At 44.2% G+C, this 25,661-nt stretch overlaps 1 protein-coding gene across 2 annotated transcripts in view; it reads right to left on the bottom strand.

Annotated features, from left to right (window-relative positions):
* LOC112219622 (AF4/FMR2 family member 1) overlaps positions 1 to 6,791 on the bottom strand; it is a 72,853-nt gene extending 66,062 nt beyond the window's left edge. For both annotated transcript variants that reach the window (XM_024381039.2, XM_024381040.2), the window contains exon 1: positions 6,606 to 6,791. In XM_024381039.2, the coding sequence (XP_024236807.1) occupies positions 6,606 to 6,622 (17 nt within the window). In that variant the 5' untranslated portion in view covers positions 6,623 to 6,791. The remainder of the gene's footprint in view (positions 1 to 6,605) is intronic.
* Between the last annotated feature and the right edge of the window lie 18,870 nt (positions 6,792 to 25,661).

The raw sequence follows: 25,661 nt of genomic DNA, 5'->3' as shown, positions 1-25,661 counted from the left end.
TGCTGTTGTGCAAATGGAATAGACAACAGGTGGACAACAGGTGGAAATTATAGGCAATTAGCAAGACACCCCCAATAAACACCCCCAATAAAGGAGTGGTTCTGCAGGTGGTGACCACAGACCACTTCTCAGTTCCTATGCTTCCTGGCTGATGTTTTGGTCACTTGAATGCTGGCGGTGCTTTCACTCTAGTGGTAGCATGAGATGGAGTCTACAACCCACACAAGTGGCTCAGGTAGTGCAGCTCATCCAGGATGGCACATCAATGCGAGCTGTGGCAAGAAGGTTTGCTGAACTCCAGCAGGCCACAAATGTGCATGTGTCTGCTCAAACGGTCAGAAAAAGACTCCATGAGGGTAGTATGAGGGCCCGACGTCCACAGGTGGGGTTGTGCTTACAGCCCAACACCGTGCAGGATGTTTGGCATTTGCCAGAGAACACCAAGATTGGCAAATTCGCCACTGGCGCCCTGTGCTCTTCACAGATGAAAGCAGGTTCATACTGAGCACATGTGACAGACGTGACAGAGTCTGGAGACGCCGTGGAGAACGTTCTGCTGCCTGCAACATCCTCCAGCATGACCGGTTTGGCGGTGGGTCAGTCATGGTGTGGGGTTGCATTTCTTTGGGGGGGCCACACAGACCATGTGCTCGCCAGAGGTAGCCTGACTACCATTAGGTACAGAGATGAGATCCTCAGACCCCTTGTGAGACCATATGCTGGTGCGGTTGGCCCTGGGTTCCTCCTAATGCTAGACCTCATGTGGATGGAGTGTGTCAGCAGTTCCTGCAAGAGGAAGGCATTGATGCTATGGACCGCCCGTTCCCCAGACCTGAATCCAATTGAGCACATCTGGGACATCATGTCTCGCTCCATCCACCAACACCACGTTGCACCACAGACTCTCCAGGAGTTGGTGGATGCTTTAGTTCAGGTCTGGGAGGATATCCCTCAGGAGACCATCCGCCACCTCATCAGGAGCATGCCCAGGCGTTGTAGGGTGTACTTCCGGCACCGACAGAGATGGCCGCCTCGCTTCGCGTTCCTAGGAAACTATGCAGTTTTTTGTTTTTTTACGTGTTATTTCTTACACTAGTACCCCAGGTCATCTTAGGTTTCTTTACATACAGCCGAGAAGAACTACTGAATATAAGATCAGCGTCAACTCACCATCAGTACGACCAAGAATATGTTTTTCGCGATGCGGATCCTGTGTTCTGCCTTACAACCAGTGTAACCGAGTGGATCACATGCAGCGACCAAAAAAAAAACGACTCAGAAAAAGAGGGAAACGAAGCGGTCTTCTGGTCAGACTCCGGAGACGGGCACATCGTGCACCACTCCCTAGCATTCTTCTTGCCAATGTCCAGTCTCTTGACAACAAGGTTGATGAAATCCGAGCAAGGGTAGCATTCCAGAGGGACATCAGAGACTGTAACGTTCTTTGCTTCACGGAAACATGGCTAACTGGAGAGACGCAATCCGAAGCGGTGCAGCCAACGGGTTTCTCCACGCATCGCGCCGACAGAAACAAACATCTTTCTGGTAAGAAGAGGGGCGGGGCGTATGCCTCATGACTAACGTGACATGGTGTGATGAAAGAAACATACAGGAACTCAAATCCTTCTGTTCACCTGATTTAGAATTCCTCACAATCAAATGTAGACCGCATTATCTACCAAGAGAATTCTCTTCGATTATAATCACAGCCGTATATATCCCCCAAGCAGACACATCGATGGCTCTGAACGAACTTTATTTAACTCTCTGCAAACTGGAAACGATTTATCCGGAGGCTGCATTCATTGTAGCTGGGGATTTTAACAAGGCTAATCTGAAAACAAGACTCCCTAAATTTTATCAGCATATCGATTGCGCAACCAGGGGTGGAAAGACCCTGGATCATTGTTACTCTAACTTCCGCGACGCATATAAGGCCCTGCCCCGCCCCCTTTCGGAAAAGCTGACCACGACTCCATTTTGTTGATCCCTGCCTACAGACAGAAACTAAAACAAGAAGCTCCCACGCTGAGGTCTGTCCAACGCTGGTCCGACCAAGCTGACTCCACACTCCAAGACTGCTTCCATCACGTGGACTGGGAGATGTTTCGTATTGCGTCAGACAACAACATTGACGAATATGCTGATACGGTGTGCGAGTTCATTAGAACGTGGGTTGAAGATGTCGTTCCCATAGCAACGATTAAAACATTCCCTAACCAGAAACCGTGGATTGATGGCAGCATTCGTGTGAAACTGAAGGCACGAACCACTGCTTTTAATCAGGGCAAGGTGTCTGGTAACATGACTGAATACAAACAGTGCAGCTATTCCCTCCGCAAGGCTATCAAACAAGCTAAGCGCCAGTACAGAGACAAAGTAGAATCTCAATTCAACGGCTCAGACACAAGAGGTATGTGGCAGGGTCTACAGTCAATCACGGACTACAGGAAGAAACCCAGCCCAGTCACGGACCAGGATGTCTTGCTCCCAGGCAGACTAAATAACTTTTTGCCCGCTTTGAGGACAATACAGTGCCACTGACACGGCCTGCAACGGAAACATGCGGTCTCTCCTTCACTGCAGCCGAAGTGAGTAAGACATTTAAACGTGTTAACCCTCGCAAGGCTGCAGGCCCAGACGGCATCCCCAGCCGCGCCCTCAGAGCATGCGCAGACCAGCTGGCCGGTGTGTTTACGGACATATTCAATCAATCCCTATACCAGTCTGCTGTTCCCACATGCTTCAAGAGGGCCACCATTGTTCCTGTTCCCAAGAAAGCTAAGGTAACTGAGCTAAACGACTACCGCCCCGTAGCACTCACATCCGTCATCATGAAGTGCTTTGAGAGACTAGTCAAGGACCATATCACCTCCACCCTACGTGACACCCTTGACCCACTCCAATTTGCTTACCGCCCAAATAGGTCCACAGACGATGCAATCTCAACCACACTGCCCTAACCCATCTGGACAAGAGGAATACCTATGTGAGAATGCTGTTCATCGACTACAGCTCGGCATTCAACACCATAGTACCCTCCAAGCTCGTCATCAAGCTCGAGACCCTGGGTCTCGACCCCGCCCTGTGCAACTGGGTACTGGACTTCCTGACGTGCCGCCCCCAGGTGGTGAGGGTAGGCAACAACATCTCCTCCCCGCTGATCCTCAACACTGGGGCCCCACAAGGGTGCGTTCTGAGCCCTCTCCTGTACTCCCTGTTCACCCACGACTGCGTGGCCATGCACGCCTCCAACTCAATCATCAAGTTTGCGGACGACACAACAGTGGTAGGCTTGATTACCAACAACGACGAGACGGCCTACAGGGAGGAGGTGAGGGCCCTCGGAGTGTGGTGTCAGGAAAATAACCTCACACTCAACGTCAACAAAACTAAGGAGATGATTGTGGACTTCAGGAAACAGCAGAGGGAACACCCCCATCCACATCGATGGAACAGTAGTGGAGAGGGTAGCAAGTTTTAAGTTCCTCGGCATACACATCACAGACAAACTGAATTGGTCCACTCACACAGACAGCATCGTGAGGAAGGCGCAGCAGCGCCTCTTCAACCTCAGGAGGCTGAAGAAATTCGGCTTGTCACCAAAAGCACTCACAAACTTCTACAGATGCACAATCGAGAGCATCCTGGCGGGCTGTATCACCGCCTGGTATGGCAACTGCACCGCCCTCAACCGTAAGGCTCTCCAGAGGGTAGTGAGGTCTGCACAACGCATCACCGGGGGCAAACTACCTGCCCTCCAGGACACCTACACCACCCGATGCTACAGGAAGGCCATAAAGATCATCAAGGACATCAACCACCCGAGCCACTGCCTGTTCACCCCGCTGCCATCCAGAAGGCGAGGTCAGTACAGGTGCATCAAAGCTGGGACCGAGAGACTGAAAAACAGCTTCTATCTCAAGGCCATCAGACTGTTAAACAGCCACCACTAACATTGAGTGGCTACTGCCAACACACTGTCAATGACACTGACTCTACTCCAGCCACTTTAATCATGGGAATCGATGGGAAATGATGTAAATATATCACTAGCCACTTTAAACAATGCTACCTTATATAATGTTACTTACCCTACATTGTTCATCTCATATGCATACGTTGATACTGTACTCTATATCATCGACTGCATCCTTATGTAATACATGTATCACTAGCCACTTTAACTATGCCACTTGGTTTACATACTTATCTCATATGTATATACTGTACTCGATATCATCTACTGTATCTTGCCTATGCTGCTCTGTACCATCACTCATTCATATATCCTTATGTACATATTCTTTATCCCCTTACACTGTGTATGACAGTAGTTTTTTTTGGAATTGTTAGTTAGATTACTTGCTCGTTATTACTGCATTGTCGGAACTAGAAGCACAAGCATTTCGGTACACTCGCATTAACATCTGCTAACCATGTGTATGTGACAAATAAAATTTGATTTGATTTGATTTAGGGAGGTCATACAGGCACGTGGAGGCCACACACACTACTGAGCCTCATTTTGATTTGTTTTAAGGACATTACATCAAAGTTGGATCAGCCTGTAGTATGGTTTTCCACTTTAATTTTGAGTGTGACTCCAAATCCAGACCTCCATGGGTTGATAATTTGTGTGATTTTGTTGTCAGCACATTCAACTATGTAAAGAAAACCATATTTAACAAGAATATTTCATTCATTCAGATCTAGGATGTGTTATTTTAGTGTCCCCTTTATTTTTTGGAGCAGTGTATATTATTTTGTTCACCCATAATGACAGTGAAAACATGTTGACTGTATTAAATTGGCTATGTCATAGCTCATTTCTAAAGATAAATATTGGCATATGACGAGCAAAAAATATGTATCTGCTATATGACAAGTTATTCAATGGGTGATGAGGATTTCAGATAAAAAAATGGGGAGCCAAAAACATAAATTGCCTCCCTAATCTAAGTGGTAGTGGCTTAGCCTGCCCGATGGCTCAGCTCTCACACACATCCAGCTCAGCTCCTGACTAATCAAATCGGACTGAATCGTTATCAAAATAAAAAAAGTGTACCTTTCCAGCATCGTGTCGGAGCCCATTTATCTAGATGCGTATTGAATCGTGTTTGTAAGGAGAGATGCACATCCCTACACAATACCAATTTTGCCATACTTCTTAGTATTGTGGCAAGGAAACAAAACATGAATCTGATTTAACCTTTTTAGAAAAACAGTCCTAATATTGGAAACAAACATGTCATCCAGAGTCACATTAATTTATTCCCCACAATATTGTACATACATGAGGACTTTTCTGCTTCATGTTTTCGTTTTTGCCATGGAAAAACATCGATACTGATATGTCACAGCCCAAGCTAGTAGGCTAGTTCTCCTGGGCTACACACCTTTAGGTTTAGTTTCATGAGCAGACATCAGCTGGCTACAATAGTTTATTCCAGAAGACAGGTCTAATGCCATACCAAAGCATTAGACCAATTTAACTTTCATGAACCCAAACAGGGATGTACTTCTGTGAATATTATTATTATTATTATTATTATTATCTCCTGTTTTGAGGTCAGTGTTGTGACACCGAGTGACAGAGCCTTGCATGTTATTCGTCTCAAACCTGATATTCAAAGTTTCTGATTGTCTTCAAAAGATTGCTAGAAACGTACAATTAACGAGCACAATGTTAACTTGCATTCCTCCCATTCCCTGAGTTTGGGGCAATGGGCTTTATTGGAAAACAAACAGGTTGGGAAAACGGTTTCAATTGACACCACTGTAAAAGGCTGTTCATGCGCAGGAGGCGTAGCTAACTAGTCGCCATATTCAATCTCCTGGTCAAGTTAGATTGAATGCCAACACGGAATGATTGAATGTAGCTACACTAGTTCTTCTGTAAAACGTTGAACTACGGTTAACGGTACCTAGCTATTAGCTAATATAAGGTTAATCCACAACAGCTAGCTAAAGTAGTTAGCTATTACAGCATGCTAACTGCTAGACACAGTAAGGATTAGCAAGGCATCGATTTATCTAACCAATTATTTCCATCTGACACTTACGAGTGTGAGTTAATTGCCTAACTAGCAACTACATTCATGTGAAACAGTTAGCGCGTTTAAACTCACAGGACCACAGGTTAAATTACATAACGTAGCTAGCTAACGTTAATGGACAGTTATTTTACTAAACCGTGCTATCCAAAATAGTTGTTAGCAAACTACACTGTTAATTGAAATACGATGGCATGTTTTGAAGTTAGCTCACAGCCTTATAGCTACCTAACGTTAGTTATAAACACACACCGATGTCGTCGATCAGCTGGTTAGAAGTGGCACAAGCTTGCTAACTAAATCACACTACACAGCTGTGGTGAGCAGTGATTCCACCAAAAACGGTATGGTAACGCAGTTTTATTACGTTTAACTGATAACTTTTACAACAAGCCTCTCTAGCTACATTCAAACGTATATATCAAAGTAACATGCCAAAATTCAACTTTTAGACTAGCTGCTCTTCTTAGTTTGCTCACTATGCTGTGTAAATTGATTGACCTAGCTAGCTAGTTCGTAGACTAGCTAACATTATCATTGTCTGCTTACCTTGAGCGAGCTGCCATGGTGCACGTCAAAAACAAAATTTCACGTTGCTTGCCATGTGTTATTGACAATCCGTGATTGGATAACCTCCTCTTGATTACATTATTTATCAGTCAAATACCATCGTATTCTTTAAATAACTGTCAATAACAGCGACCGCTGTGAAGCAAGCAAGAATAACTATGTACTTCCGGGTCACGGATTTCATCTTCTTCTTATTCTTTGGGAATTTGGTTGGCGGATCGCATCCAACTTTTAAGTGCATAGAGCGCCACCTGCTGTACTGGCGTGTGAGGCCATTCATGGCCTACCTACATTATATTCTTAGATACAATAATGCAAAATTGTGGAAAAGGAAAATTACCCTACCACCTACTAGCTCCCTCAACAACAACAAAAACACCACCCCTCCACTATTTAACCCTACCTAGTCCTACTCCAGAGCAACGGTCTGAGAGGACATATCACTACCTCTCAACAACCCCTGCAGCTGTTTCCCAAATACTTCTCTGCCGCTTCCACCACAACCTATATTTTCTGTCTTTCCATCCATTTTACCCCCTTTTCTCCCCAATTTCATGGGGAGAATCTTGTCTCATCGCTACAACTCCCGTACGGGCTCGGGAGAGACGAAGGTCCAAAGCCGTGCGTCCTCCGAAACACAACCCAACCCAACCCAGCCAATTGTGCGTCGCCCCATGGACCTCCCGGTCACGGCCGGCTGCGACAGAGCCTGGGCTCGAACCCAGGGTCTCTGGTGGCACAGCTAGCAAGCATTTCGCTACACTCGCATTAACATCTGCTAACCATGTGTATGTGACAAATAAAATTTGATTTGATTTGATTAGCACTGCAATGCTGTGCCCTAGACCACTGTGCCACCCGGGAGTCCCCCTTTTCATCAATTTCTGCAGTACAATTGACAACCATGGCTATAAATGCTAAAAAAGCCCACCTTACTGAAGCACATTTTCTTCCCATCACCCTCTCTTGATCTCTGCCTACTCACAGGAATCCTCTCAGGATCCTTCTCTCTGTAGCTATCTTCCTCTACCACTCTCTTCAATGCTTCGGCATACGACACTCTCTGTACTACTCTAACCCTGGCAACCTCAATCTGCCTTTCTCCCACCGGACACCTCCGATCTTCAGCCCCATAATCACCCCCACAACTAACAGACACAACTTTCTCCACAGATATAACTCCTTTCAACGGCATCGTGCTCTGGAGAGCAAAGCACAGTTCTTGTCCCTAATCTCGTAATCCACAGCGACATCTCCCTCTGAGCGGAGGAAACACACTCTGAGTAACCTTCACCAACTCAACAGTCCCCAACCTCTCCTCCACCCAACCTGACACCACATATAGATCAACCAAACAGCAAGGATCCATTCTCTCTACAAATCTCACTCCCACTGGGCCAAAATCATCCTTATCAACCTTGGGATGAGCATCCTTGGGACGAGGCCCGAATTCGGCGATCCTTGCCGCAGGTACTTCACCCTCATGCTCAACAAGTTCCATCTCTGAACTACTGGAGCACCTGTCCCTGTTTTTGCACAATTCGCACCCACCTTCCTCACCTCACAACTTTCCTCTACATTCAACTTCTTCTCAGCAGTCATCACTGCACCTGACACCACATTTAATTCCTCCTCCTCCTCATCCCGTTCCATTTCCTCCTCAAGCTCTTCCAAAAGTTCTGTGCAATCCTCCATTCCATATTCACTCAAAAAATATTCCATGTCTCTCCTTTTTTTCTTGCCCAACATCTTCTCCTTCACCAGATCTTTCAGTAGGCTGGTGTAATCCCCCACTCCATGTTTTGGGTCACAGATTTTTGGAATCCTTCAGAATAACAGTTCCATCCTGTCAATAAAATAAAAAGGTATTTGTCACATGCAAGTGTAGACTAACAGTGAAATGCTTACTCACAGGTCTTTTCCAACAGTACAGAGTTAAAGATACTCAGTTGAGTATCTTACCTAGTTATTTTCTGATGATCTCATTTGGCTCTTTTGGCAAGTATGTGTGTGCTTCCTATCACAGTTTGCTCTTTTCTCTGTATGTTTACAGACACACCCCACCCCATGTCTGCAACCCTTATACTTTAGTGTACCATGCTCATACAGCCCATGTGGAATCCTAGTCTCCAGCAGCGTTTGGAACTGCCGACCTGTGGTCAAAAAGACTGAGTTCATCTCAGTCTATATTGCCCTTCAGTCCCTACACTTTCTGGCTCTGACATGGACATGGATTACCCCAGAGGACACTGCTACTCCAGCTGCTCTCTTGTCATCTGACTATGTGTTCTCTCATAGTCTGAGAGTATCTGGTCGTAGCAGTAGTGGCACAGGGCTACTCATTTCTCCTAAGTGGAGATTTTCTCTTTTCCGCCTTTCACCTGTCTATCTCCTCATTTAAATTCCATACAGTCACTGTCACTTGTCCCTCAAGCTTAACATTGTTGTCATCTATCGTACCTCAATGAACTTGACACCTTGACAAGCTGATTTCCAGACGATGGCTCACCACTCATTGTACTGAGTGAATATAATCTCCTGACACCTAATTTCAATTAATTTCTTTCCACCTCTTTCTTTCCACTTCTTTCCTATTTTGATTTCACACTTTCCCAGTCACCTTCCACTCACAAAGTAGGCAATACACTTGACCTCATTTTCACTAGAGGCTGTTTGCCTACTAATCTTACTGCAACCCCCCTCTATGTCTTTGATCACTACTTTGTTTCATTTTCTCCCAATCTCTCCTCCAATCCTACCCTCTCAGCCCCTACCTTGATGTTCTCTGCCGCTACTCTCTCCTCTTCTACGCAAGCCTACCAGACAAGTTGAATGCCTTTTATGCTCGCTTCGAGGCAAGCAGTACTGAAGCATACACGAGAGCACCAGCTGTTCTAGATGACTGTGTGATAGCGCTCTCGGTAGCCAATGTAAACAAAACCTTTAAACAGTTTAACATTCACAAAGCCACTAGGTCAGATGGATTACCAGGACGTGTACTCAAAGCATGCGCGAACCAACTGCCAAGTGTCTTCACTGACATTTTCAACCTCTCCCTGACCGAGTCTGTAATACCTACATGTTTCAAGCAGACCACCATAGTCCCTATGCCCAAGGAAGCGATGGTAACCTGCCTAAATGATTACAGCCCTGTAGCACTCACGTCGGTAGCCATGAAGTGCTTTGAAAGGCTGGTCATGTTCATTGACTACAGCTCAGTGTTCAACACCATAGTGCCCACGAAGCTCATCACTAAGCTAAGGACTCTGGGACTAAACACCTCCCTCTGCAACTGGATCCTGGACTTCCTGAAGGGCCACCCCCAGGTGGTAACAGTAGGCAACAACACGTCTGCCACGCTGATACTTAACACTGGGGCCCCTCAGAGGTGTGGACTTAGTCCCCTCCTGTACTCCCTATGACACAACAGGGAGGAGGTCAGAGAACTGTCAGTGTGGTGCCAGGACAACAAACTCTCCCTCAATGTGAGCAAGACAAAAGGAGCTGATCGTGGACTAAAGGATGTGACAAATAAAGTTAGATTTGATTTCTATCTGATAAAATAATTTATAAGGTTAAAGATAATGATTAAATAATTCTACCCGGAAACTTAACAATTAGGGAGTATAGGTTATGTAGCATATATAAGGTATAATAAAAATATTAAACATAAGTCTGGGGAAAGAGAGGAATGTGTGTGTGTGTGTGTGTGTGTGTGTGTGTGTGTGTGCCTAAAGAAAACACAGAGAACAATTCAACTGTGTTTGAACCGACCCGGTTAGAACTCTGAGAAATACATACACATGGTTAGCAGATGTTAATGCGAGTGTAGCGAAATGCTTGTGCTTCTAGTTCCGACAATGCAGGAATAACCAACGAGCAATCTAGCCTAACAATTCCACAACTACTAACTTATACACATAAGTGTAAAGGGATAAAGAATATGTAGATAAAGATATATGAATGAGTGATGGTACAGAACGGCAGAGGCAAGATGCAGTAGATGGTATCGAGTACAGGATATACATATGAGATGAGTAATCTAGGGTATGTAAACAAAGTGGCATAGTTTAAAGTGGCTAGTGATACATGTATTACATAAAGATGCAGTAGATGATATAGAGTACAGTATATACATGAACATATGAGATGAGTAATGCAGGGTATGTAAACATTATATTAAGTGGCATTGTTTAAAGTGGCTAGTGACACATTTTTTTCCATCAATTTCCATGTTTAAAGTGGCTGGAGTTGAGTCAGTATGTTGGCAGCAGCCACTCGATGTTAGTGGTGGCTGTTTAACAGCCTGATGGCCTTGAGATAGAAGCTGTTTTTCAGTCTCTCGGTCCCTGCTTTGATGCACCTGTACTGACCTCGCCATCTGGATGATAGCGGGGTGAACAGGCAGTGGCTCGGGTGGTTGTTGTCCTTGATGATCTTTATGGCCTTCCTGTGACATCGGGTGGTGTAGGTGTCCTGGAGGGCAGGTAGTTTGCCCCCAGTGATGCGTTGTGCAGACGTCACTACCCTCTTCAGAGCCTTACGGTTGTGGGCGGAGCAGTTGCCGTACCAGGTGGTGATACAGCCCGACAGGATGCTTTCGATTGTGCATCTGTAAAAGTTTGTGAGTGCTTTTGGTGACAAGCCGAATTTCTTCAGCCTCCTGAGGTTGGACACTAGTAATGGACATTATGGAACAAAACAACGATTTATTGTGGAACTAGGACTCCTAGCACTGAATTCTGATGAAAGATCATCAAAGGTAAGGGAATATTTATGATGTAATTTCGTATTTCTGTTGACTCCAACATGGCAGAGAAATATTGTTACGTCTTAGAGCCGTTTTAGATTATTGCATGGTCTGCTTTTTTCGAAATGTTTTTTAAAAATCTGACACAGCGGTTGCATTAAGAACCAGTGTATCTTTAATTATACGTAAAACATGTATCTTTCGTCAAAGTTTATGATGAGTATTTCTGTTATCTGGCGTAGCTCTCTGTAATTACTCCGGATATTTTGGAGGCATTTCTGAACATGGCGTCAATGTAAACCGAGATTTGTGGATATAAATATGCATATTATCGAACAAAACATAAATGTATTGTGTACCATGGTGTCATATGAGTGTCACCGGATGAAGATTATCAAAGGTTAGTGATTAATTCTATCTCTAATTCTGCTTTTGTGACTATCTTTGGCTGGGAAAAATGGCTGTATGTTTTTGGGGATTTAGCGGTGATCTAACATAAATACATGTTGTGTTTTCGCTGTAAAACATTTTTAAAGATCGGACACGATGGGTAGATTAGCAAGATGTTTATCTTTCATTTGCTGTATTGGACTTGTCAATGTGTGAAAGTTAAATATTTCCCAAAAATATTTTTGAATATCCCGCGCTGCCTTTTCAGCGGGGGGCGCTAGCGGGACCCCTAGCCATAAGAAGTTATTAAGGGTCTTTTCCTGACAGCATGGCCATTCAATATTGGCCATGCTGTCAATGAAGCATGATTTTTGTGGCGCTCTAAACAACTGTTAACTCGGAACTTCGTGAGTTCAAGACAACTGGGAACTCGGGAAAAACGAGCTATTACTGGGAAAATACGTTTTGAACTTTCATCCAACTCAGAATTGTAAATCGGGAACTCGGGCCTCTTTCTAGAGCTACGACCTGAAGACCGAGTTCCCAGTTGTCTTGGAAACACCATAAATCCAGAGAATGACAGACTTTGATGACAAAATTTGCCCACGAAGGACCGTCACGCCACCTTCCTCTTCAAGTGAGCACAGCACAAAGTGAGTCCAAACATGTCTTGTATGCTGCTGCGTAAATTACGTAATATGCAAGTGAGATATGTATATACTAAGTGTATGTTGGGTACTAAGCTGTTATTAGCCCTTATGCCTCACCCTAATAATTTGGTCTATTTTCACTTCTTAATTTAGCCTACTGTTCTGACTTGGTGGTGCACATGTAGCCCATAACCTGTTTTTGAGAAATGTAATCATTGAATATTGTAAGAGCTTTTTGTCTGCTTATATGCCCCATTTATTTATCCTGCTGACTTGGGTTCTGACTTGGTGTACAGAGAGAATGGCCCATGTTCTGAATTCTGTCGCTGTACATTTCAAAAGTGCTGAAACAAATTGTTATATTGACTACGTCCGTCCTAGCTCGCCCATTAATGTCTTAATCGATATTACGGATTGCCTCTTATCCGCTTGTCGTCCCCTTATGCCATAGTTTGTACATCTCAACGGTGGTTAGAAACCACATTTGTTTAAGCATGTCAGCCATATCAGCTATATTTTTTAAAGGCAGTAAATGAGGCTGAATAAACTGTTACGCTGCCAGACAATGCACCGCTGATAGCCAGGTGTAGCACTGGTATAGTGCAATTAATGTATTGTTTAGTGTTGTGTTGTGTAGTGGCTTTGCTGGCATGCATCCCAAATTATTATTTTTTGCCCCACGAAGATTTACATGCTAAAATAGCCACTGGACATGACGATCGATGCTTGGCTGCCGTTTGTCAAATGCAAATAATATAATATGGGCACTTCCATGTCCTCGGGTCAATTTTGGGGATTTTACGCAAAATAAAACAAATACTTGTATGTTAAGTTCAAAACCCCATACTTTTTTAAACACCTCTCTAAAGTATTTTAGCTACTTTTTAGATGCATTTTATACCTCAATTTCACAATTTTGCCCTTGTCCCTGACCCAGACTTTTAAGCTTCAACTATGTTTTTCCATGAGAAAACATTAATAATTCCACATTATATAATGTTATGTACTACAGAAAGAGTCAATGAAATAAAATCTATATCAATATTTATTGTGAGTATGCCCTTTATATTGTTTTTTACACAAGCTATACCTGTCCTTTGGGAGTGGTGTCATTTCCACCACTGAGGACAAATTCCTCATTAATAAAGTTTTTTCAAGAGAATGTTAATTTAGTTAACATGGAAACATATTGTGACACTGAAGCACATGGCTGCAGTGGACAGTTGTTCCAGATGTGATGTCCTGAAGTTTAAGAAAAGTCGAGGTAAATATTGATTGTGTTGAGAATATTTTAATTGTCAGTGTAATGGTTTTCCTTAGGTGAAGCGGACCAAAACGCAGCGTGGTAGTTATTTATGTTTTTTAATAAAGACACTAGACATGAATAAACTAACAAAACCAATAAAAGTGGAAAACCAAAAACAGCCCTATCTGGTGCAAAACACAGAGACAGGAACAATCACCCACAAACACACAGTGAAACCCAGGCTACCTAAATATGGTTCCCAATCAGAGACAATGACTAACACCTGCCTCTGATTGAGAACCATATCAGGCCAGACATAGAAATAGACAAACAAGACATCCAACATAGAATGCCCACTCAGATCACACCCTGACCAACCAAAACATAGAAACATACAAAGCAAACTATGGTCAGGGTGTGACAGTCAGTAATTTCCAAACAGGCAAAATTTCTTTAATTTGTGGTAGAACTTTTGCATTTTTAAAAATATTTTATGTATTTAAGGTAAACGATATGCTAGCTGTAATAATAATCAAAGCACGCTAAGCTGTCTGTCAATTTTCTCCAGAAACTGTAGAAATGTCATTTCCATCAGTCATTCCCATCACAAACTTAAATGTGATGGAAATGACAAAGTGGTGGAAATGACACAAATACATTATCTTATTCATTTATACTTAACATTTGTTTTAATTTAATCATGCTTTAAATTAATTGAATCTAGAAAATGCTCCAAGGTTAAAAACTAAGTAGTATTTGTCTTTATTTTTAGAAGATACCACATAAAACAGCACAGAGGTCACAGACATATAGAAACAAAATGTGTTTTTATCCTATACGATACCAGGAACATCTGCAAAAAGACAGGGAGAGACACTGGGAAAAAAAAGAGAAGGGAGAAGTGAAATCTATCTCTGAGCTTACAAAACGAGAACAAAGAAACAAGCGATGGCAATGAAAATGTAACCAACGGAATAGAAGACAGACTTTAAAGAGAACAGTTGCAATGGAGACCTACCTATCAGCCAACACACCACCTCAGTCACCAGATGACTTGCAGCCAGAACATGAGGCTAACATACCTGCCCCTAACTTACCTGCCCCTGATGCAGACCCTGGTACCCATTCCTCATCGTCTGCAACATGAATGAGAAGTCGAATACTTGGTGGAAGGAAAAAGGTTGGAAGAGGTCGCTCAAAAGCATACAGAGATCTTAGTATGACAAATGTCAAACTTGATAATGCTTTACAGAAAGTGAAAAATACAAAAAAAGGTATGATCGACTGATGAACAAAATGAAGAGACAAGATTCTCCAAAGACAAAGACAGAACAGCAAATGAAGGGAACTCCGAAGAACTTGAAAAGGATTTAGAGTTCAAACAAAAGTATTAAAAAAATGTGCAGTGCCAAAGACAAACAAGTGGCTTCAAAAATTCTCAGAGGCAACATCCTGACAAAGTATGGCCTGGTCAAAGCTGCAAACAGAGAATTAGGATTTTCAGCAAAAGCAATGAGGGCAAATGAAAACAGGCCATCAAGTCTTCAATACTCCAGGAAAAATCAGTGTAACAGAATTCGCACTGCCACAGAAGAGAAAATCACTAGATTCTATGAATGTGATGACAACAGCAGAGCAACAACAGGGAAAAAGGACACACTAACGAGGAACAAGAAGAAAAAGCAGAAGCACTTCTTGAGTGTGTGGGAGAAAGATGTACATATAGGGAGGAACATAATACTGTAACACAAGAGAAAGATACACTTAGAGTGCATTTGCCATTCTGGTAAAATGCATTGTCTATTGTATAGGACAGGAGGCCAGAGTAAGGCCATGAGAGCATAGGACAGCTGGACAAACCAAGGTCAGAGGGACATACAAAGGAGGGGGTCAGCCAAATGACCAACGGATGGACTATAGACATAGGGCATATATTTTTAGGACATGAAGAGAAGAGACACATAGTCTACGAGTCCTAATAAGGACAGACATACCAAAGAACACACCAGGCTGAACGTAAGGGGGCCCATAGCATAAGATGGGCATGTATTATTTTTGGGACATGAAGACGTCCTGCCACTATTATAACTTAACTGAAAGCAGATATGGGCGTTATCGAGCTGAACATGCAGGAAGCACAGATTGGGATATAATGGTGGCAGATGGACTGAGGGAAGTAACTTCATTTGCATGTGGGATGGACTCATATGTTGTATGCGTATAAATCAGAGCCAGTGCTCTGTGTGTTCTGCGGACCATCTAGGCTTCTGATATGTTTGTATTAGAAGCCTATATTGAATTCACAAGTTCTTGTAAGTGTTCAATTTTGTTACGATTCTCCACGACAAGTAGCACAATTCATAACGTTTATCAGACGTTTAAAAAACGAGTCTGGAATAGACAGCACCATTAGTATGTAAGTAAACTGTGATAGGACCAAAGAGTTGTGATTTTTCCATAAATAGACAAGTATTTAACTCTCCATGGTTGCAGAATCTTGTCTTTTTTTGCAAACTTTCTATTGAAATTGATATTCAATTCATATTTTTTAGCTTAAGTATATCTACACCCATTTTATTGTTAAACTACAAGGTAGTGTAAACACTGTATTTTAACAGACAAGAACAACTCAAGCACAAAACTACATACGTTAAAAAAGGCACATATTAATGCATACAGACAAACTATCTAGGTCAAATAGGGGAGAGGCGTTGTGCCGTGACGTGTTGCTTTATATGTTTTTTTAAATTAGGTTTGCTGTTTATTTGGGAAATATGAGATAGAACAGAGCTCCATGAAATAATGGCTCTATATAATACTGTATGCTTTCTTGAATTTGTTCTGGATTTGTGGACGGTGAAAAGACCCCTGGTGGCTTGTCTGGTGGCGTAAGTGTGTGTGTCAGAACTGTGTGTAAATTGACTATGCAGAAAAATTGGGATTTTCAACACATTATAAATCATATGAGCAAAGAAATATTTAATTTTATTTGGAACGCTAAGCCAAATAAACAAACCTATTTATATAATGAATATGAGTTTGGGGGGCTAAAAGTATTCAATATTAAAGCTTTAAACCTCACTAAAAGCTTCACTCATGCATAAGTTATTATCAGGTATGAAGGTAAGACCCAAATGCAAGCCATGTCAAATAAACAATAGTTTAATAATTCAATGGGGCAGGCGATAGACAGGTCCAGACAGGCTGGGGTCAGCGAACCAGAGGTGGGGCAATGGTACCGGATGGCAGGCAGGGTCAGGGTAAGGCAGAGGTTGCTAATACAGAAGGGGGCAAAGGTACAGGTCGGCAGGCAGGCTCGGAGTCAGGGGCAGGCAAGGGTCAAAACCAGGAGGACAAGGAAACAGGAGACAAAGTGAGTTGTGAGACATGAATTTGACTCTGGCCACATGAAAGGTGGGATGTATACAAAGGGTATGGGACAACAGAAGATGAACATCAAATGGGCTAATGACCTGGGAGATGGGGAATGGGCTGATAAACCGAGGGGAGTGTTTGCGGGATTACACCTGGAAGAGCAGATCCCGGGTGGATAGCCATACCTTCTGCCCGAGAAGATACCGGTGAGCTGGGGTCCGATGGCGATCCACTTGTCGTCGATACCTAGAGGTGGACTTGAGGAGGACCGACTGGGCTCTCCTCCAGGTACGACAACAGCGGCAGACAAACATCTGGGCAGAAGGTATGCTGACCTCCTCTTCCTGCTCAGGGAAGAGAGGGTACTGATACCCCAGGGAACACTCAAACGGTGATAGGCCCCTTGGCAGAGCAGGGAAGGGTGTTGCGGGCGTCTTCCACCCACACCAGCTGCTGGCTCCAGGTGGTGGGGTTGGCAGAGAACAGGCAGCACAGGGGGGTCTCAATGCCCTGGTTGGCTCGCTCTGACAGGCAGTTAGACTGGGGATGGAACCCAGAGGACAGACTGGCCGACAACTCAATGAAGGTGCAGAATGCCTTCCAGAACTGGGATGAGAACTGAGGGCCGCGGTCGGAGACCATGTCCACGGGCAGTCCATTGATCCAGAAGACGTGCTGCACCATGAGCTGGGCCGTCTCCTTGGCAGAGGGTAACTTGGGGAGAGAAATAAAGTTGGCGACCTTGGAAAAGTGATCCACCACGGTCAGGATGGTGGTGTTGCCATCAGACGGGGGGAGACCCATGACAAAGTCCAGGGAGATGTGAGACCATGGGCGGTGAGGGAAGGGCAGATGTTGGAGGAGGCCAGTCGGAGCTTGTCGATGGGTCTTGTTCCGTGAAAAGACAGTGCAGGTGGCGACAGAGGCGGCAACGTCCGGAACCATGGTAGGCCACCAAAAGCGTTAGAGCACGAAGGCCAGTGTTTGCTGGGAGCCCGGGTGCAAGGCAAGCCTGGAGGAATGGGCCCACTCCAGGACCGGGGAGTAGACAGCATCAGGCACGAACATCCGGTTCGGCTGGGACCGCTGGGACCGCTGCGCCTCCCAAACCTGTTTCCCAATACCCCAGCTGAAGTGCGTCGCCGGGCACAAGGTGGGAAGAATGGTCTCGGGCTCTTGGGTGGCAGCCGTGGGGCTATAGTGGCGAGACAGGGAATCCGGCTTGACGTTCTTTGATCCCGGCCGGTCGGAGAGGGAAAAGTTGAACTGGGAAAACAGCAGGGCCCAACCCACCTGCCTGGAATTGAGACACTTGGCGGTGTGGAGATACTCCAGGTTTTTGTGGCTGGTCCACACAATGAACGGATGTTCCACCCCTTCGAGCCAGTGCCTTAATTCCTCCAATGCCATCTTCACTGCGAGAAGCTCCCGATTCCCCACATCGTAATTCCTCTCCGGTGGCGGTGAGGTGATGGGAGAAGGCGCAGGGATGCAGCTTAACTTCTTGCGTCGAGCAATCCCGTATCCGGGAGCGTAATCATAGCCTCAAGCTCATTACATTACGCATCGTTAACTATTTATGAAAATCACAAATGAAAGAAATATATTCACTCACAAGCTTAGCCTTTTGTTAACAACACTGTCATCTCAGATTTTCAAAATATGCTTTTCAACCATAGCTACACAAGCATTTGTGTAAGAGTATTGATAGCTAGCATAGCATTAAGCCTAGCATTCAGCAGGCAACATTTTCACAAAAACAAGAAAAGCATTCAAATAAAAATTATTTACCTTTGAAGAACTTCGGATGTTTTCAATGAGGAGACTCTCAGTTAGATAGCAAATGTTCAGTTTTTCCAAAAATATTATTTGTGTAGGAGAAATCGCTCCGTTTTGTTCATCACGTTTGGCAAAAAAAATAAAATTTACTTCATAATATCGACAGAAACATGGCAAACGTTGTTTAGAATCAATCCTCAAGGTGTTTTTCACATATCTATTCGATGATAAATCATTCGTGGCAGTTTGGTTTCTCCTCTGAACCAAATGGAAAAATACACGCAGCTGGAGATTACGCAATAATTTCGACGGAGGACACCAAGCGAGCACCTGGTAAATGTAGTCTCTTATGGTCAATCTTCCAATGATATGCCTACAAATATGTCACAATAGTGCAGACACCTTGGGGAAACGACAGAAAGTCTAAGCTCATTCCTGGCGCATTCACAGCCATATAAGGAGACATTGGAACACAGCGCCTTCAAAATCTGGGGCATTTCCTGTTTGAAATTTCATCTTGGTTTCGCCTGTAGCATCAGTTCTGTGGCACTCACAGATAATATCTTTGCAGTTTTGGAAACGTCAGAGTGTTTTCTTTCCAAATCCAATTATATGCATAGTCGAGCATCTTTTCGTGACAAAATATCTTGTTTAAAACAGGAACGTTTTTTTATCCAAAAATTAAAAGAGCGCCCCCTATATCGAAGAAGTTAAGCTCCAGGGCAGAATGTTGGGACAGAACAGCCCCCACTCCGACGTCCGAAGCATCTGCCTCCACCACGAACTGACGTTAAGGGTTCGGATGAACCATGATCAGAGCCGTGGTGAAATGGTGTTTAATTAAGGTCCCGGAACGCCCGGTCAGAGGCCGTGGACCATGTGAACGGAACCTTGGTAGGGGTGAGGGCAGACAAGGGATGAAGCCAGGGTGCTGTAAACCCAGATAAAGCATTGATAAAAGTTGGCGAACCCCAGGAGGCATTGCAGATGCACCTGGACATAGGCTGAGGCCAATCCACCACCGCTTTCACCTTCTCTGGATCCATCTTGACGCTTCCTGCAGAGATGATGTAGCCCAGAAAGGGAATGGTGGAGCGATGGAACTAATTTTGAGAACAACTGGTTCTCCAGAAGGTGCTGGAGAACCTGCCGAAAATGGAGCACGGATTCTTGGGGGGAGCGGGAGACGACGAGGATGTCATCAATCTAGATGAAGACAAACAGGTTCAGCATGTCAAGGAGAACGTCATTCACCAGAGGCTGGAACACCACAGGGCCGTTGGTGAGGCCAAAGGGCATCACCAGATATGTGTAGTGGCCACTGGCCGTGTTGAAGGCAGTCTTCCACTCGTCCCACTCTCGTATCCACACCAGGTGGTAGGCATTTCGTAGATCCAGCTTGGAGAACACAGTGGCCCCATGGAGCGGCTCGAAGGCCGAGGAAATTAGTGGTAGCGGATAACGGTTCTTTACAGTGATGTCATTAAGTCCCCAGTAGTCAATGCACAGGCGCATGGTCTTGTTCTTCTTCTCCATGAAGAAGAACCCCTGAGCCAGCGGGAGAGGGATGGATAAATCCAGTAGCTAGGGAGTCTGCAATGGAGTCCTCCATAGCCTTGGTTTCAGGTCCCGACAGCGAGTAAAGACGCCCCCGGGGCGGAGTAGTGCTAGGGAGAAAGTCAATCCCACAGTCAGAGGGGAGGTGCGGTGGAACGGAAGTATCCCGGGACTTGATGAACACCTCCCGAAGATCCTGGTACTCTGCAGGAATGGCGGGAAACACCTCTGAGGACCCAGGAAGGCGTCCCAAGGGCATGTTGCGCTGACTTCAGACAATTGCCGTGGCAGAACAGACTCCAGTCCATGATGGCACCCGTAGACCAGTTGATGTCACTGGAGCCAGGAGAATCCCAAAACCACAGGAATCTGCGGGGCCTTGATGAGCAGTACTGAATGGTCTCACTGTGATTCCCTGACACAAGTAGGTTGATGGAAGTGGTGTCATGGGTGACCCAACCTATAGAGCGCCTGTCCAACTCTCTAACATCCACGGGAATGGAGAGGGGCTGAGTGGGGATGTTCAGCTCAGAAGCCAGTGTGACATCCAAAAAGCTCTCATCGGCTCCAGACTCAATGAGGACCCGGAGACATTTGGACTGGTTTCCCCACAGCAGAATGACATGAAAAAGGCTGCAAAAAGGTTCCCCATTTGGCCCACTACTCGCTCCTACCGGTGAGCCTGGTCTTTTACCGGACACGAGGACACAAAATGAACAAAAGTCCCGCAATATAGACAGCTCCTTGTGCTGATCCGGTGTTGCCGTTCCGCTGGCGACAGCCCAGCCCTGTCTAGTTGCATGGACTCGGGAAACAGTGCCTCGGCACTCCTCTGTGACTCTCGAGGAAGGTCGCGAAATCTCAGAGGCTCTTGGCCACGGGACTGTCGGGGTCTTCCAGGATGACTCGGAGGCGAGGTGGAATCCCTGAACGTGTGAGTGAAATCAAATATCCTTTCCATCTGCCGTTCCCACAATTGCCCATCAATGTGGATGGTCAAAGCGATGAGGGAGTCAAAATCTATGGGCAACTCCCAAGCCGCAAGCTCGTCCTTAACCTCCTCCGAGACATCGTGCAGGAACATGTCGAACAGTGCTTTCGGGTTCCACGCACTCTCCACTGCCAACGTATGGAAATCCACCACATAGTCAGCCAGAGATGCCAGAGCTGGATTAACTTCCCCGGCAGCTTCTCTCCCGGAGAACGGGGCATCAAAAATCTTCCTCACCTTTCCCCACGAACCACTCCAGGCTCACGCATATGACCGGCTGCTGTTCCCATACGGCGGTAGCCCAGGTGAGCGCCCTTCCAGACATTAGTGTGATGAGGTAGGCTATTTTGGAGCGATCCGAGGGGAAGGAGGAGAGATGAAGCTCGAAAATGAGGGCACATTGAGCAAAAAATGCCCGACAGGTGTTCTGCTCTCCCTTAAAGGTTTCCAGAGGAGGTAACCAGGGCTCCCGGGAAGTTCGAATGGCCGGTGGAGTGGCACTGCTAACTGCCGAGTTGCTGAGGGGCGGTGGGTTTACCACCGAGGCAGGCTGCCCCCCAGACGACCCGCGGAATTGCTCCAGCAGCATGTCCAACGCCCGTTCATGGCACTCAGCCAACGTTCGGACCCCCTCCATCAGCCCACGAAGCAATTCCCTGTGCCTAGCAATGGAGGCTCCTTGGGAAGAGATGGTGTTGCGCAGCTGGTCCAGACCTGCTGGGTCAGTCATGGCCAGTTTGTACTATCAGGTATGTAGATAAGACACAGATGCAGGCCACGTTGAATAAACAATAGTTTAATAATTCAATGGGCAGGCGATAGACAGGTCAAGGCAGGCAGGGGTCAGCAAGCCAAAGGTGGGGAAACGGTACCGGACATCAGGCAGGCTCACGGTTAGGGTAAGGCAGAGGTCGGTAATCCAGAGGGGGACAAAGGTACAGGTCGACAGGCAGGCGAGGCAGACGTACTGGCAACAGACAAACAGAGAACACAGGTATAAATACACAAGGGATAATGGGGAAGATGGACGACACCTGAAGGGGAGTGGAGACAATCACAAAGACAGGTGAAACAGATCAGGGTGTAACAGTTATACTTAAAACCAAAATGGTTCTTCTGTAGATTATAAAGAAAGGCTCAGCCGTCACAAAAAAACAAAACATTTTTGCCTTTATACAGATTACAACTGATTTCAGAATAATTGAACATGAAATGTAGTTTAAAGTATCACCCTTTCTTAAAACCTGTTGGGGCTAGGGGGGCACAAGGAGTTCCCTGAAGGGAACACGCCCTCCCATTCAGCTGATAAAAATATTATTTAGAAATATTTAACTTTCACACATTAACAAGTCCAATACAGCAAATTAAAATGTTAAAATGTTTTACAGCGAAAACACAACATATATTTATGTTAGATGACCACCAAACTCAAAAACACACAGAGCGATATTTCACAGTCACAAAAGCATAAATATAGATAAAATGAATCACTAACCTTTGATTATCTCCATCAGATGACACTCATAGGACATCATGCTATACATGTATTGTGTGTTTTGTTCAATAATGTGCATATATATATATATATATAAAAAATCCCAGTTTACATTGGCGCGTTACATGCAGTAATGTTTTGATTCCAAAACATCCGGTGATTTTGCAGAAATACTCACAATAAACATTGATAAAAGATGCAAGTGTTATTCACAGAATTAAAGATAAATGTATCCTCTATGCAACCGCTGTGTCAGATTTTTTTTTTTACTTCACGGAAAAATAATAATCTGAGAACGGGGCTCCAGAACCCAAAGAAATAGCCGCCATTTTGGCATCAACAGAAGCTACAAAAAACACTATAAATATTCCCTTACCTTTGAATATCTTCATCAGAAGGCAGTTCCAGGAATCCCAGTTCGACAATAAATGACTGATTTGTTCCATAAAGTTCCAAAAAGCCCATAATTTAGCCACTTGTTGTTAGCTTGTTCAGCCCAGCATTTCAATGCTCAAAAAGCACGAGCAATTCCTCCAGACGAAAACTCGAAAAGTTCCATTACAGGTCGTAGAAACAAGTCAAATGATGTATGCAATCCATATTTAGGATGTTTTAAACATTGGTGACTAGGAAAAACTCCCTAGAAAGGCCAAAACCTAGGAAGAAACCTAGAGAAGAACCAGGCTATGAGTGGTGGCCAGTCCTCTTCTCGCTGTGCTGGGTGGAGATTATAACAGAACATGGCCAAGATGTTCAAATGTTCATAAATGACCAACCTGGTCAAATAATGATAATCGCAGGTAGAACAGTTGAAACTGGAGCAGCAGCACGGCCAGGTGGACTGGGGACAGCAAGGAGTCATCATGCCAGGTAGTCCTGAGGCATGGTCCTAGGGCTCAGGTTCTCCGAGAGAGAGAAAGAAAGAGAGAAAGAGAGAATTAGAGAGAGCATAGTCAAATTTCAGTTTTATCCTCCAGAAAAGAGAACAATTATTACCACAAATGTTATGGTTAAACTGAAATATACTGATTAATAAAGCATTATTTTTTACGGAAGAAAATGTTAATTTTTTAAATTATATTTATTAATTATTTTAAGAATATAAACAGTGCAGCTATCGAAAATGTATGAGAATGTCTGCCCAATCCAAACCAACTGATTGCAGCATTACCACAAAATGGAGGAGGCAAGTGGAGAAGGGAGAAGGTAGGGAACATCTTTCTCTGCAATATATTTAAGATACAAATTGGCTTAAAGGACAAAAATATTGACAGCTGCGCCATACAGGTTGCAAAATAAATGGTAAGAGATTTTTGATGTACTGATTCCATGGCAAATGGTTTATGAACTGGTACAAAAGACACTTGATTCAACACTTCGAGTTTTTCAATTTCAATTATACAAAATTCTTTCCACCAACAGAAAGCTGTATATATGTGGCGTACAACAATCACAGCTCTGTAGATTTTTCTTGGAAGAGACAGAATTACTAGACCATTTCTTCTGGTATTGTATTGTTTCTGGTCACAGGTTCAGGAATGGTAAAAAAAATCACAACGTTCACAATTGACCTTGAAAATAGCAGTGTTGGGCGATTTGGAAAGCCATATACAGTCAATAAATAACATAATAATACTTGTAGGAAAGGTTTTCATCTTTAGCTCATAATCTGTGGATACTATACGATTAGAAAGGTTCAAAACGTATGTAAAACATCACAGCACAATTGAAAAATATATGGCACATGGAAAACAAATGAGGGTGGTCTATGGTGATAGGTGGTATTTGTTAATGTATTATTGTTATGAGATTGCTTTATATAAAAGTACCATGTATGTAAAATGTGTATGCAAAATGTATGTACAGTACCAGTCATTCATTTTTCTTTATTTTTACTATTTTCTACAATGTAGAATAGTGAAGACATCAAAACTATGAAATAACACATATGGAATCATGTAGTAACCAAAGTGTTAAACAAATCAAAATATGTTTTATATCCCCGACCTCAACTCTATTAAGATGGTTTGGGATGAGTTGGACCGCAGAGTCCAGCATATGTGGGAACTCCTTCAAGACTGTTGGAAAATCATTCCAGGTGAAGCTGGATGAGAGAATGCCAAGAGTGTGCAAAGCTGTCATCAAGGCAAAGGGTTTGTCACGAATACCACCAAAGGTGGCTCCCCTTCCTGCTTGGGTGGCACTCGGCGGTCGTCATCGGCGGTCGTCATCGGCGGTCGTCATCGCCGGTCGTCATCGCCGGTCTATTAGCTGCCACCGATCCCTTTTTCCTTTTTGTTTGTTTTTGTCTAATTGTTTTCACCTGTTCCATGTTGGGGTTTTGGGATGGGTGTTATTTAAGTTTGTTTTGTCCGCTGGTGTTTGTGTGGGCTTGTTGGTTGTTACGTTTGGTGATGTATCGTGTTTTGGGTTTTTCGCTGTCCAGTGTGCGTCTAGGTTTTGGGTTGGTTTTGTGCCAGTGTTTTGGGCATTCACCCATGTTTTGGACCTGTTACGATTTGAAGGACATTAAAGCGTTTTCCCGTTCATTTCGCTATCTGCATCTGACTCCTCACTCATTCCCCTCATCCGTCGTTACAGGGTTTGAAGAATTTCAAATATATTTTGATTTGTTTAACACTTGAATGACTGGTACTGTACATACATTTTACATACATGGTACGTTTATATAAAGCAATCTCATTCCATACTTGTTGTTTCATAGTTTTAGTGTCTTCACTATTATTCTACAATGTAGAAATAGTACAAATAAAGAAAACCCTGGAATGAGTAGGTGTCCAA

This window comes from Oncorhynchus tshawytscha, linkage group LG20, assembly GCF_018296145.1.
Source record: "Oncorhynchus tshawytscha isolate Ot180627B linkage group LG20, Otsh_v2.0, whole genome shotgun sequence".
NCBI classification, from domain to species: Eukaryota; Metazoa; Chordata; class Actinopteri; order Salmoniformes; family Salmonidae; genus Oncorhynchus; species Oncorhynchus tshawytscha.
This window is presented reverse-complemented; position numbering and strand designations above follow the sequence as displayed.